The 12,910-nt window shown below is 36.9% G+C and overlaps 2 protein-coding genes across 3 annotated transcripts in view; one reads left to right on the top strand and one right to left on the bottom strand.

Moving 5' to 3' along the window:
• The window catches only part of DCP1B (decapping mRNA 1B), a 47,404-nt gene that overhangs the window by 33,122 nt on the left and 1,372 nt on the right, over positions 1–12,910 (bottom strand). For both annotated transcript variants that reach the window (XM_050892866.1, XM_050892874.1), the window contains exon 3: positions 10,376–10,503. In XM_050892866.1, coding sequence (XP_050748823.1) covers positions 10,376–10,503 — 128 coding nt within the window. The remainder of the gene's footprint in view (positions 1–10,375; positions 10,504–12,910) is intronic.
• Positions 872–12,910, top strand: part of CACNA1C (calcium voltage-gated channel subunit alpha1 C) — a 487,530-nt gene continuing 475,491 nt past the window's right edge. The window contains exon 1 of the mRNA XM_050892845.1: positions 872–1,001. Coding sequence (XP_050748802.1) covers positions 872–1,001 — 130 coding nt within the window. The remainder of the gene's footprint in view (positions 1,002–12,910) is intronic.

The following is a 12,910-nucleotide window of genomic DNA, read 5'->3' as shown; positions in this document are numbered from 1 at the left end:
GCAGCCTTAGTGGAATTCCACTGGAGCAGTTGCACCGTGCTTCTGTATAGAACACATTCCTTGTCCTTTAAAGGGTATGCTATCTTATACTTGAGAAGGGTTTCTTTCTTTTTTCCTCCCGTAATTGAAAAGTATTGTTTACTGCCAATTTAAGGCTTGTTTTGATGAAGAGAGAGCTGATGAGGCACTCAAGAGCTTGTATTAAATCAATACTAGACAGAAGTGAGCACCTTGTATATGTGCTGTGGGATACACTTGCTCACATATTTATATTCCATGTTTTGAGAGAAGGTTACAAATATTTTTATATATATACACACATATAAAAGAGTGAGAGTGAGCAAGCTCACATTCCAAAAGAAAGTTTTCTGGCTATGTCAGGAGTGAAGTTCACCCCCCACCAGACAAACCTATTTTTTTCAAACACAAGAGGATATTATCAGAGAAGTCCGTGCTGATATACAGAAACCAGAGATCGTCATGGCTCGGTGAGGTGATGAGCTGACGGGTGGATGGCGCCCATTATCTTCACTCCTCAATCCAAGTTTTCCTGAAAAACCACAGGGGGAGGAGAATGCTCCAACTGAGCATAAGGCACAGAGGACAAGGGAAGGATTAGGAGTGAAGAGCAAGGAAAGGAAGGATAATGCAAGAGATACTGCAGAGGTTTCAAAGAGCTAGAAAATAGTTTCTAGATTAGAAGACCAAGTTGTCAGTAATTTAAAGCAACATTCAGGTTTTAACTTTTGTACAAGGCTATTACATAAAATAACTCTGAAGTAAGAAACAATTGACCAAAAGGAATTTACCTTTCCTATATATAGAAAATATACTCAGGTTCAGCTGTTTCAACGCTCCTTGGAATTTTAAAATGTTTCAAGCCTTTGTTCGGCAAGTGTATCACCCACTACCCAGCCACCAGCCAGGGGAACCTGAAATGAAGTATAAGGGGAAGCTGGTGCATGAAACTCAGCTTAACTGCTTCTACATCAAACCTGGAGGTAAGACATTACCCAGTTGTGTGCACGCAAACTGTATTGGTATCTACCTGCTGGGATAAGTATTCCCTTTCTATTTAAACAGAACAGTCTGCATAATGGATGAAACTACACTAATAACTTATAGTAATAGTTAGGGATAATGTACTGTGAAGTCCTGTATGCGTGATCACACTACCACAGGATTTAGGTAATTCTGCTAATTCTCAAATCTGTGGAGTTAAGTAGATGGATGGCTTCTCTTGGTAATATATTGCCTTTTGAGCATCTAATGAACATCGCTTTCCCACTTCCACTTTGACAGGAGAGGAAAAAAAAAAGGCATGTAAGTATAAGGAACAAGAAAGAAAAAGGGCTTTTTTTGTAGACAAAGAGGCTAAGAAGTTTAAAACATACAAAAGCTCGAAATATTAAATGCGTGTGTGCGCGCGTGAAGGGACTGAAAAGGGGGTTACGCGAGAGGTTTCTAAAAAGCAACTAGCTCTAATATTTTCATTTGCAGAAGAAATATGTAGGCATTCATGTACATATTTACACTGATCTGGAAACATCTACCATTTTATGCTATACAAGGAGGTGTGTATGAAGTAGAGGGTATACAGGTAGTCACATGAAAATAACCTCTTTTAAAAAAAATTATCTGTTCCAACTTGAACTCTTGAGCTTTACTGCATCATATGCCTATCTTATCTTGAAAAGATGTTCGGAATTCCCAGCGCTGGCAGTACACTCTCAGCAGTAAACGTCCAGACAAGCTAATATGTTGCTTATATGCTGACATCCATAAATGGGAAAAAAAGACTGTGTCTAGCATATATACGCAGTATTATACTCCTTCCATTCTATACAGAAACTCATCCACAACTGCAAGATGCTTGATACATGCTTTTAATTCTATTTCATATACTTTTCCTAACAATTTGTTTGCCCAGGCAGGGATACAGTTCCACCATACACAAAATAATTACCAGCCATCAAAAAACTACATAGTTTTGTTATCTTAGCACCTTAGCCTGTTTCTTCTCACATGACATATAGTTTCTCTGACTTTCAGGTTGGACTCCATCGTTCCACATAACCAAAAACCTATGTTAGGATTACTGCACTTTTCCTTACTCTGTTGTTTTTGGGTTTGTTTTTTTTTTTCTTACTTCTGGTTTTCCGATCCTCAGGGTCGGAAAGGTGAGGAAGAAACAACAAAAATATCCTTTTAGGAAAGTCTGAATAGAAATATCTGTGCTGAATTGGGCAGGGTGACAAGGGACATGGTTGTACGCACCAAAACTTATATCTTAATCTTAAGGCCTTCACAACTAGCATGTACAATTTCCACTGAACAACATATATTGTATTTAGTTTAAAGGAAAATATGAATAATAAGGCAGCCCTGGAAAAAATAAATTTAGAAATCCTTACAAGTATACACATTTTTTCTTTAAAAACAACAAACTAAAAAGGGATATTACAGTTCCTCCTCTGTTGTTTTTTTTTTATTTGAACCCTAAAAACCTAAATCACAGAACTACATTTACTCTCCACAATAAGCACAAAAAAAATCCCAAACACCCTAAAGTAGAATTAACCAATACCTGCTATTCCTAGAATCACATTAATAATTTCGTTTGGTTAGGGCCTCTGCAGGTCATTTAGTCCAGCCTTCTGCTCAAAATAGGGCTAGCTTCAGTAAGATAGAGAGTTAGGAAAAGAAGAAATTATGATCAACTATGAGTTACCACAGAAAAGTATATTCTATGGCACTTTTTCAGTCAATTTATTTTCTTGAAATAATTTGTATATATGCATACTTCTTTACAACAAATTATCCTGTCCCTTTCACTACGTTAAAAATCCACTCCTGCTTCCATAGACTCAAGCAGAGTTTAGTTACAGATTTCAAAAACAGGTGTATCAGGTTGTATACTCTAGAACAGGCAAGCCAACTAACTACTCGACAGCAAGATCATGATTCCTGATCTTAAAAATCAACCTGGCTTGAGCCGGCACTGCTGCGTGTCCATCCACACCCGATTGCAAAATAGCATTTAGTTATGCCATGAAGTTACAATGATACTTTTATATCTCAACAGGCAAGCATTAACGATTTTTAGGCATCCTTGAAAATTAAAATGGGAGACAGAAAGCACAAAAATCTAATATATAAATGTACATATTTTATGTTTTTATTTATAAAAATGTATATCAGTATCTACACCATTTCCAAGGGGCAGTTTATTATTTTTCTTGACATTCTGAAGCAATTTTTACCATCTTCTAAGCACACTAAAATCATTAGTAGATTGAAGTATAGACCACAAAGGGAGGAACTATATGGGAAATGTAGTAGGAAATCAGTAATGCTTTTATATATACTTTTATAAACTGGTCTAAGAACAGATAATTTCTGAGTGTAGCTACAAGGAATTCAGTAAACTAAGCACTAGACAGCATCTCACATAAAAAAAAAATTATCGTCACTATGCATCTGATAAGCAAGTTTCTTCCTATTCCTATTTATGTGCTTCTCTCAAGAAAATTTGCACATGACAAACTATAAAATAGTTAAGTTGGACACAAACTGTAAAACAGATTTCAAAAAAAAAAAAAAGCATGCAACATGACAAAGCTCATGCTGCGACCTTGATTTTCTGGGTTTAGAATCAACTCTTACTACAACATTAATGTATTGGCAGTATGCATATTTTCCTTTTAAACTTAAAAAAGGAAAACAGTATCTATGCTTAACAGTGTTAGCATTCCAACGCTCTCAGCAAAACTGAGGTTTCACTTTAAGGTCAATAACATCCAGGGAAGATAATCATGACCTCTGCTGCTGTTCTGTCTTGCTGGATGCATGATGAATTTTTATAATGCTGATCAAAGGAGAGAAAGTGGAATGGCAAGAAGGAGGAGCGATTTGTTTATTTCTCTGAGACAAAAATGTCTCCAAGGACAGAACCTCAGGTAAACCACAAGCATTTGTATTCTGAACAAATGGCAGTAGTCAGTCCAGGCAGGCTTTTAAAAAAAGCTTTAGCCAAATCTGTTTAGCAAACAACAGGCTGAGAAGAACATACCTCTCATGAGGGCAAGGCCCTTCTGCCAAAATTACTTTGAATTTCTATAGTTTGAGCTTTCACTTTTCAAACACTTTTGTTCCAAACTGACAAACATTTTTCAAAGAGTTTTAAACTACAGAAATATTTTCTTCAACAAAACATGCAGGTTCTAGCAGGCCAGAATAATAATTTTGCAATTGAACTTAACCTCAAAAAACCTGTTTTTAAGTTATTCAGCTGTGACAAAAACATTGCATTTTGCTTAATGATGCAGCAACAGAAAGCCATGTAGTATTTCTGAATCAGCAGACCACTGAATTTAGAGAAAAATAATACAAACTGAATGAAGTTAAAAACATTTAAAGGTATTTGTTTCAAAATTCAAAAAGACCAGTCTGTGTTCATCCTGTTGGGTTTTTTTTTTTTGTTATTGGACCAGCTGATAAATAAGGCTCTCCATTTTAAACTGACGTTTTTACCAAAACCAAAAACCAAACAGAAACTCTATTACATCGCAAAAACAAAGCCTGGAATATCTATTTTGCCTGTCTCAATGGAAACAATTGAGCAAGTAGTTGTTTATTGGTCAATATGCAGAAGGCTGAATCTAAGTGTATACTCAAGTAAATTTAACCACCAAATGCTGGTTTCATTCTCAAATAAAAACATGTTTCAGAAGAAAGAAGAGATTTAAAAAATTGAATTACAGAATATATAACATAGTATAGACTAAAAACGTATTTCAGGGTAAAAAAGACACTATAATATCCAAAAGAAGATTGTTTTTCATGACATATTCATTTTTACATATCACTCAAATTCTACTACTGTTGTCTCCTGCTTTCCCTTTGGAAGTAAACTTCTAATAGTCTTCAAACTAAAATGTTCTTTACAAGAGAAATGCTGATTGCAGGGTCAACAGGTCTTCAGAAATGCCTACAGAAGTGGGACACGTGTTATCCATTTAGTATTTTTTACCAGGATGTATTTACTTAGAAGGGTGAACTGAAATGAGCCACAATCAGTCTCCAAGAAGATGAGTTGTTCTATTTGAGAGGGGTCTAAGATGCTGTAACACAGAATTTAAGAATGAAAAATAATAGTTTAAGAAAAATATACACCATTATCTTTTCCTAAACATTTTACAATCGCTTACCCCCAAGCATATATTTGGAAAAGTTTTCATACATAAATAATTATGACCTGCAGGGAAAAGAAACCCCCACAAACAAAACCCAAAACTTATGCCACTTCTTTGGACAGCTGGCAAACTTCCCTCTCCCTCCCATCCCATCTCATCTACTGGATGTCTTTGCAGTGTGGAAGTCTGGGAAAATAATGCTAAATTTTCAGGGTTCTGACAGACATATGGTGGCAGGTTAAATTGGACGACTGAAACTAGTATGAGGTTATGTATGTACCACGTGTCTAGACAGTTTTACCAAAATCAGGCATGTCTGGTCTGCTTTTGCACCACTTCCTGAACCTCTGCAAAAGCTCAAGTTCAGTAGAATATGCCACATCTGACCAGGAAGCTTCATTCAGTTTCAAGCCTAGGAGATGACATGATCAAAAGTCTTGCAACAAATGTGGCACAGAAATGAAAAGTAACTTCTATGCCCAAGTAGGTATAGACTCTAGTCAGATATAGAATATTTGTTGATCTGTCACACAGTTTCTTTCTCCACTTGCTATAGCACAAAAGCACCCAATTAACCTGTATCAGATCATCGTCATAATTAGCATACTAACTATTATAAGGCAGGATCTTGTATTTTTTTCTGGCAGCTGAAATGCTTAAGGTGAAGCTAGCTCTAAGATGTGCAACTTAATATTCACCAAATTCTCTGTGTCCTGTAAACATGAAAAACAGTATTCAGTGATAAAATGATAAATCAGTTGACCAAAGAAATAATTCACTGACCCAGCATACACGCATATACACCTGGTACAATATACAGTTGGGAATAGTTGCAAGTAAACTATTATATAGCTGATCAGTGCTAAAAGGAGAAAATGAAGTTATTTTAACCAATAATTTAGTTATGCATTTCTTCTGAACTATCTCATATTGATCAGCATCAAGTCTTAAGCAACAGGCTCTAAACATTCGTTTTCACAATAAATATCACCAAAGATTACGGAAAAAAGTAGTAATTATGTAGTTAAGATTACTCAAATATAGAACTCAGGAAATTTTTTTAAAACCCTTAAAATCATTAGATGATCTAAACAAAAACAGAACTACTGTCTTGCTCACAGAAATAAAGGATCTAAAATTGCAGTTAACTACATAAGTTTAAAGGTCACATTGAAAATACCTATTTGATCCATAAACCTTCTGTTTCTTGGTGGACAAGGATTTCTGCTAGCACTAAAAACTGTAATTTGAGCTTCCCTCCTGGCTTTGAAATGAATAACCCCAGCTCTAGCCTAACAGATTTCCCAAACTAAACTTTTCTGTGAAATAGTGGATCAGTGCAAACATTAACTGGCATCGATCCCAAATCCAGCCAGAAAAGTCCTGGGATTAGACTGTAGGTGTCTGCAACATGGTGTTTAGACAGTATTTCAACTTTAGATGACCGAGATCATATGGAACAATAGAAGAAATACGAAAACCAATAAAGTAAATGTAAGATCAAAATAGTCTTTTCCTTATTTTAAGTATTCATAAAACCTATATATTGTGTATAATTTTGGAAAGCTTTTTCTATTGTAATCATATATTGGATGCAATGCAATCTTTACAAAATGATAGCTATAACATGACAAAATGTTGGCAGACTTGTCCAGTACACAAGTACCACCTTTTGTTGCCAAGAGCATTTATTTTAGACTGTGTGATACAACCAGCCATAGATATTCAGCTGTACTGAAATGAAGTTGGTTTCAACAAACAGTCAGAATATTGGAAGAAACAAAACACTGGGCAGGATTTCTTTATTCCTCCAAATGCTTGCTTCTGTATTTTTCTGAAATTTACGTTGTCACAAAACCCAAATGTAAGTCCTGTTATATGGGAAACCAACTATACCAATTAGAAAAACAGAGGGAACTCGGCTAGTTTTGTTATATCTAGTAAGATATGTATGAAAAATAGAGTAAGAAGTAACCAAGTCAAACAAAAGGTTAGAAAAAGATAACTTGTTTCCAGATCCTGTTAAGTATTACTGCCAAACTGTCCACTGTTTTGCCAAGTAAACAGCTATTACCGAGTACTCCTTGTTAGTATCTGGAAGCAGGAGATAAAAATAATATTGTAAGATTAGGGCATAAAACACCCAGTTTTGGATGAAAACTCCATTTAATAAGGAAGAAGCCTGAACCGTTAGTTTTGCAAAAATTATAAAGACAAGTTGTATAATAAAGCAAAACACAAGGAAAATATTCATATAGAAAATTCAAGACAGATATTCAGAATTGTGTTTGGATGAGATCCTAGCAAAAACCAGATATTTAATGTTGAGAAGGTTCCTTTATTTTATGTAGCAAAGGCTTTGAAATACACAGTAAGGAAGAAAGGGCTAGAGGTATCTGCATCTCAGTGGAGAAATCACCACATGAACAATCTGTAGGGACCTAAAGAAAACCTGGAAAAGTCAAATGAGTTGGTAAATAACTTTTCTTCTATGGGTCTGTAATGCCAGTTTCCTCTGGAAACATAGATGTTCCCATAAAAATCTGAGAAGACAGCAGTTTTTCCTTTGAAGTACCAAGACCTTCACTTTTCTTGAAGAACTAATGATTAAACCTTTGTAAGAGTATTTTAGGAAGATAAATAACTAGGGGTAACATATCCCTATACCTGGAACACATCTGATACTAACTGAAATCCTAAACTAGTGGATTTTTTCAGTAAAGCAAACATGAGTCTTCTCTCAGACAACAAAATTCTCAAACTAAGTAACAGATATAGATTTACCCATGGTTAGATTGAACAGCTAACTGTGGTAAAAATCAGACCCACAGACCCAGGCTGAAGATGACCTCGTAAAGCCAGAAGTACACTGGCTGGGGATCTTGTTATTTCTTTTTTCATGGTTGCACTCAAGGGAATGATACAGTAAAGAGCACCACAAGGTCAAGAAGCTAGATGATCTTGTGGCTGAGAGATCCTAAACTGAAAGAAAGGTGTTGTTACTTTCATGTTGCCACTGGCAAATGGTCAGTGTAGGTTTTGTGGGTTCACCCCAGCCAGCAGCTCAGCCCCACACAGCCACTCGCTCCCTCCCCTCCGTGGGATGGGGAGAGAATCAGAAGGGCAAAAGTAAGAAAACGCATGGGTTGAGAATAAAGACAATTCAATTGGTAAAGCAAAGCTGTGTGCGCAAGCAAAGCAAAATAAGGAATTCATTCACTACTTTCCGTCAGCAGGCAGATATTAAGCCACTTCCAGGAAAGCAGGGCTTCATCATGTGTAATGGTTACTTGGGAAGACAAATGCTGTAACTCCAAACATCCCCCCTCCTCCTCCTTTCCCCAGCTTTTATTGCTGAGCACAACATCATATGGTCTGGGGTATCCCTTTAGTCAGTTGGGGTCAGCTGTCCCAGCTGTGTCCCCTCCCAAATTCTTGTGCACCCCCAGCCTACTCACTGGCAGGCAGTGTGAGAAACAGAGAAGGCCTTGATGCTGTGCAAACACAGTTCAGCAGTAACTACCCTAAAAGAACCATTGCCTAGACAGAAGAACCCAGAAAAGAAGCCTTCTGCATTTTGCTGTTGCACAATTAGCCAGAAAGTCCCAGACAAGTTACTTGAACATAGGCCCACTGCTCAGAAGCACATGTTAGTACTTATATCTGAGACTCTGCAAATCTAAAATTCTGACATCTCTTAGTGAACAAACGGCTTACGCCCCCCAAAACTCCCTATTTTTCTCCTAATAAAAAACCAAACGAATTACAGTTTACATGTAGTAATCAGACTAAAGACTGTCTTACTTCATGTCAGCATCAAGTTACAAGTTCTAATTATTGTTTATACCAATTGTCTCAAAAAAAAATGAAAAATTAATAGATCAGATTTCAAAAGGTAGATATTAGTATGTACATACATAAATTCCTAATGGAATTTCAAAATGAGGTAAAAAAAGATGACATATACATAGGAAAGACTCTTCAAAATCAGATGGGATAAATAGGTCTCGTGGTACTTAAAATCCTAATGTCTGGTCTAGTCTAGGTTAGCCTGGAGATGTCTGCATTTCTTTTCAGTTTCTCTGGGAATTTCAATTCTTTGTCAGCCTATCAAATACTCTCAAAAATAGAAGTTTCATTTAGGTTATTTAAAATGTTATTTCTCTATTGTTTCTACCACATAGTGTGTGTGAACAACAGGATTCCCTCTTGATATACTTTCCAACTCCAAATTAGTTTATGCAGTAAAAAGGTCTAGCAGATTATGAAACTGGGCTGCTTTGTATGCCACGAATTTCCTCTGCTTTTACTTCATCCAGAGGGAACACTTCTGCATCACAGTTTACATAAAACATTCTTGCAATCTGCTTTTATGCATCAAGCACAAAGTATAGATCATACTACAGCTCTGCTTCCAAGTACAGATATAAACTGTGTATTTATAACTGCTCATTGTCATATAATTGCACACTGTAACAGTCTATATGTACATCTGCATGTAAAAGTACAGCTTTCTCATGTCTTCCACTTATTTCTGAGTTTGCCTGACACTTGCTAATTCTTGTATAAAGATAATCATGCAAGATAAACACAGAGCCCAAAGTAATAACTTTGTCTTTCATCAGGGTTTAAATTAGGCTCAACACTATGCTTTCAAGAGTTACCCCTAACAGTTGAGAAGTAACCTGCCTTCCAACTTGCTATAAGGACAGGATTTTGGAGCTGGAGCAGAAGACAGGGTTTGAATTGGCTGCATTTGTCTATTTTATGCAGAAAACCAAGACTACAAATATTACTCCAACCCTCAGTAGATCTGCTTTATGGCGAGACTTCCCAACACTCACTGAGGTATATTCAGAACACACACAATATCTCTGTGAGTCTCTACGCCCATCACATACACGTGACCACAAAAGTCTACTATTTGTCAGTTAAATGAAGAGATTAGTTAAGCACATTCTAATGTTTCCCTTAGAAGAGTGGCATTTTAGGAAGCACTGAGCAACTCTTCTCTTTCAGCACATCAAAAAGCAAAATGTATTCCTTCAATTGTAACTGTTAACCAGCTAGTTTCAGCCCTTGAAAGCTGCAGTCTAATCATTTGGACTGCCTTAACCAAGAACAGACTCTGAAAAGGAGCTGATTTCTTCAGTATTTAACCCAAGATATCACATACTTACATCTGGCATTTCTGTACAGTAGAAAAGGGTCCTGCAGCTGGAAATCAAGGTCTTTAGTAATAGGTTCTGTTCGATTTTCCATGCTCAGTCTGTTCATAATTGTGAAACCATGCCTTGGAGAAGCCGATCTGAAAATTATCAATTAGAAATCACATCAAGTCAAGGAAAAATAGAAATTACTAGAATTTCTTTGTTGTATAGTTCTCCAAAAGTGTTTTTTTATTTCTAAGAGATACTACAAAAATCTAATTTTGTTGCCAAGGAAATAACAATTGACTCTTGCAGTGTTTCGTGCAATCCTTTTAATTATGTCAAACCGCTACATTATGCATGAGAAATAACAGAAGCACCATTGGTGTCACAGTAGCTACAGAGAGTATGCCACATCCGTGATACTATCATTTGAGGTCCAATGATTTAGTCACAGCATAATCATATCTACATGTCCAGTCTTCAGTTCAAGTTACAAGGCCTACAACTTCTGAACAGGCAAGATGTTACAAAATGCCATTTTGTCCCAGACCATCAGCATCACGTTATCCAGCCACCACCATCTACCCTATAATTTCTCGCTGGAGTAGAAAACAGCAATTAGAACAATTCAGTCATGGGCCAGAGCAAGTATATTTTTTTAACACTCGGGTTAACAATTGCAGATAGCAACAGTCATCCCAGACAGGATTTTCCATACCATCTAAAGCAGAAGAACAAAAGTGAGGGTGGTGAAACATTGCAACAGGTTGCCTGGAGCAGCTGTTTAATCCCCGTCATTGGAAGTGTTCAAGGTCAGGCTGGATGGGGCTTTGAGCAACCTTATGTAGTGAAAGATGTCCCTGCCCGCAGCAGGGGGGTTAGACTAGATGATCTTTAAAGGTCCTTTCCAACCCAAACCATTCTAAGATTCTATGATTCTAAATCATTATGCTCATTCATGGGGGTTACACTTCAAGTCAATTAGATAACTTTCATTAACGTAAGCTGTTAAACCTACCACAATCCTGGCAGGAGATATTACTTTCAAACCAAGTATGACAATAAAGGAAAAGATGATGGCTAAACATTTGGGAAAAGTGCCATCTCTGGTAATTGCTGGTGGGTGGATTTCTCTATGAAATCCAAAGCACAGGAACCTGCATTACAGGATTGGGGTCAACAGAAAATTAAACAAAAGTGGAACCCTTAACAAGAATCCTTGTTTGCAACAGTCAGTACTTCACTTGAAACAAACAAACAAACAAAAAACCAGTCTGCTTCCACTGGTGTTAACCCAGTTGGAATTCTGAGTTTTGACCGTTCCTCAGAATTTGCAAAGATGAGAGAGGTGATAAATAAGTCAGCCCAAGTAAAATAGTCACACTACTTTACATTGTCACAACAGTAATGAGAAGCAACAAAGGCAACACCAGCGGTCTCCAATCTACAGTCTGTTGGCAATGTTTTTTCCACAAGACTTTATGACTTTGTTCAAAGTCACAGGAAATTAAAGTTAAAACTGATGGGGAGGGCAATGTATGATGTTACTTACAGCTCACAACCTGTTCCATACTGTTGCTTATAGGGCAGCCAGGGTAGCAATCTCTGCTGTAAATGGAAACTTCCTCAGCCAACAAAAAGAACAGTGAAGGATCACAGATGCTAGGAGTGCCAGGTTACATGTTGTCAGTTCTGGAGTTTTAAAACCAACATACCAGAGAAATACTACTTCTGTTTTGCAGTACACAACTAGCCACCTCCACCTACTGCTAGCACAACTAAGAGCCAGTTCTTTCCTCTTGTGCTGGTAACTGTAACAGCATCTTATCTCCACTTACCTGAAAGCAGCTTAGAAAAATTACTGATGACTATTTCCACTGCTGGTACAAAAGAGCTCAAAAGATTAAAACCAGCATTCCTACTTCACACAAAGCTCACAGTCTCTTCGGCCTCCCTGTAACTTCACACATACATCTCTCGCCTTCTCAAAACAATCTCTTGCTTTCTCAGTTCTCCTACCAGATCCTCATCAACATAAAAGTTGAAGAAGAAAGCTTCTGCTTTGGTGTTTCATCCCAGCATCTACTGCAAGATCTGCTTACTGTATTATTTTCTGATTTTAACAATAGTCACAGGGAAACGCTGGGGCACTAACTTGGAAACCCAAACGTAGGGCAGGCTTCACAACAGATCTAAGGTACATGCTAGAATAAATGATGTAACCAATGCTTTGAAAAGCCACAACCAGAGCTGCTGCTAAAAGAAAGCATTAAAACCATCCAAAATGTTGGATGAAATATGCATGAAAAATGAATAATCAGACACAGGTAGTATGAAAGTTCCCTAAGTAGGGAACAAAATACTTTGTAAGTTCTACCATTCCCTTACTTTAATGAATATCATTATTTGTTTCACTATTTGTTTTTTGTTCAGACGTCTTTTAAACTGCAAATGCTACATCCTATTTAAAACAACATAACAGATTTCTATGGTTTACCCATATTGAGATTTAAATCATATTTGGAAGTCTTATCCAAATACAAGGTGATGTCTCCTTCCCAG

This window comes from Gymnogyps californianus, chromosome 1 (assembly GCF_018139145.2).
Source record: "Gymnogyps californianus isolate 813 chromosome 1, ASM1813914v2, whole genome shotgun sequence".
Classification (NCBI taxonomy): Eukaryota; Metazoa; Chordata; class Aves; order Accipitriformes; family Cathartidae; genus Gymnogyps; species Gymnogyps californianus.
The sequence above is the reverse complement of the archived record's forward strand: the minus strand, read 5'-3'. Positions and strand labels throughout refer to the sequence as shown.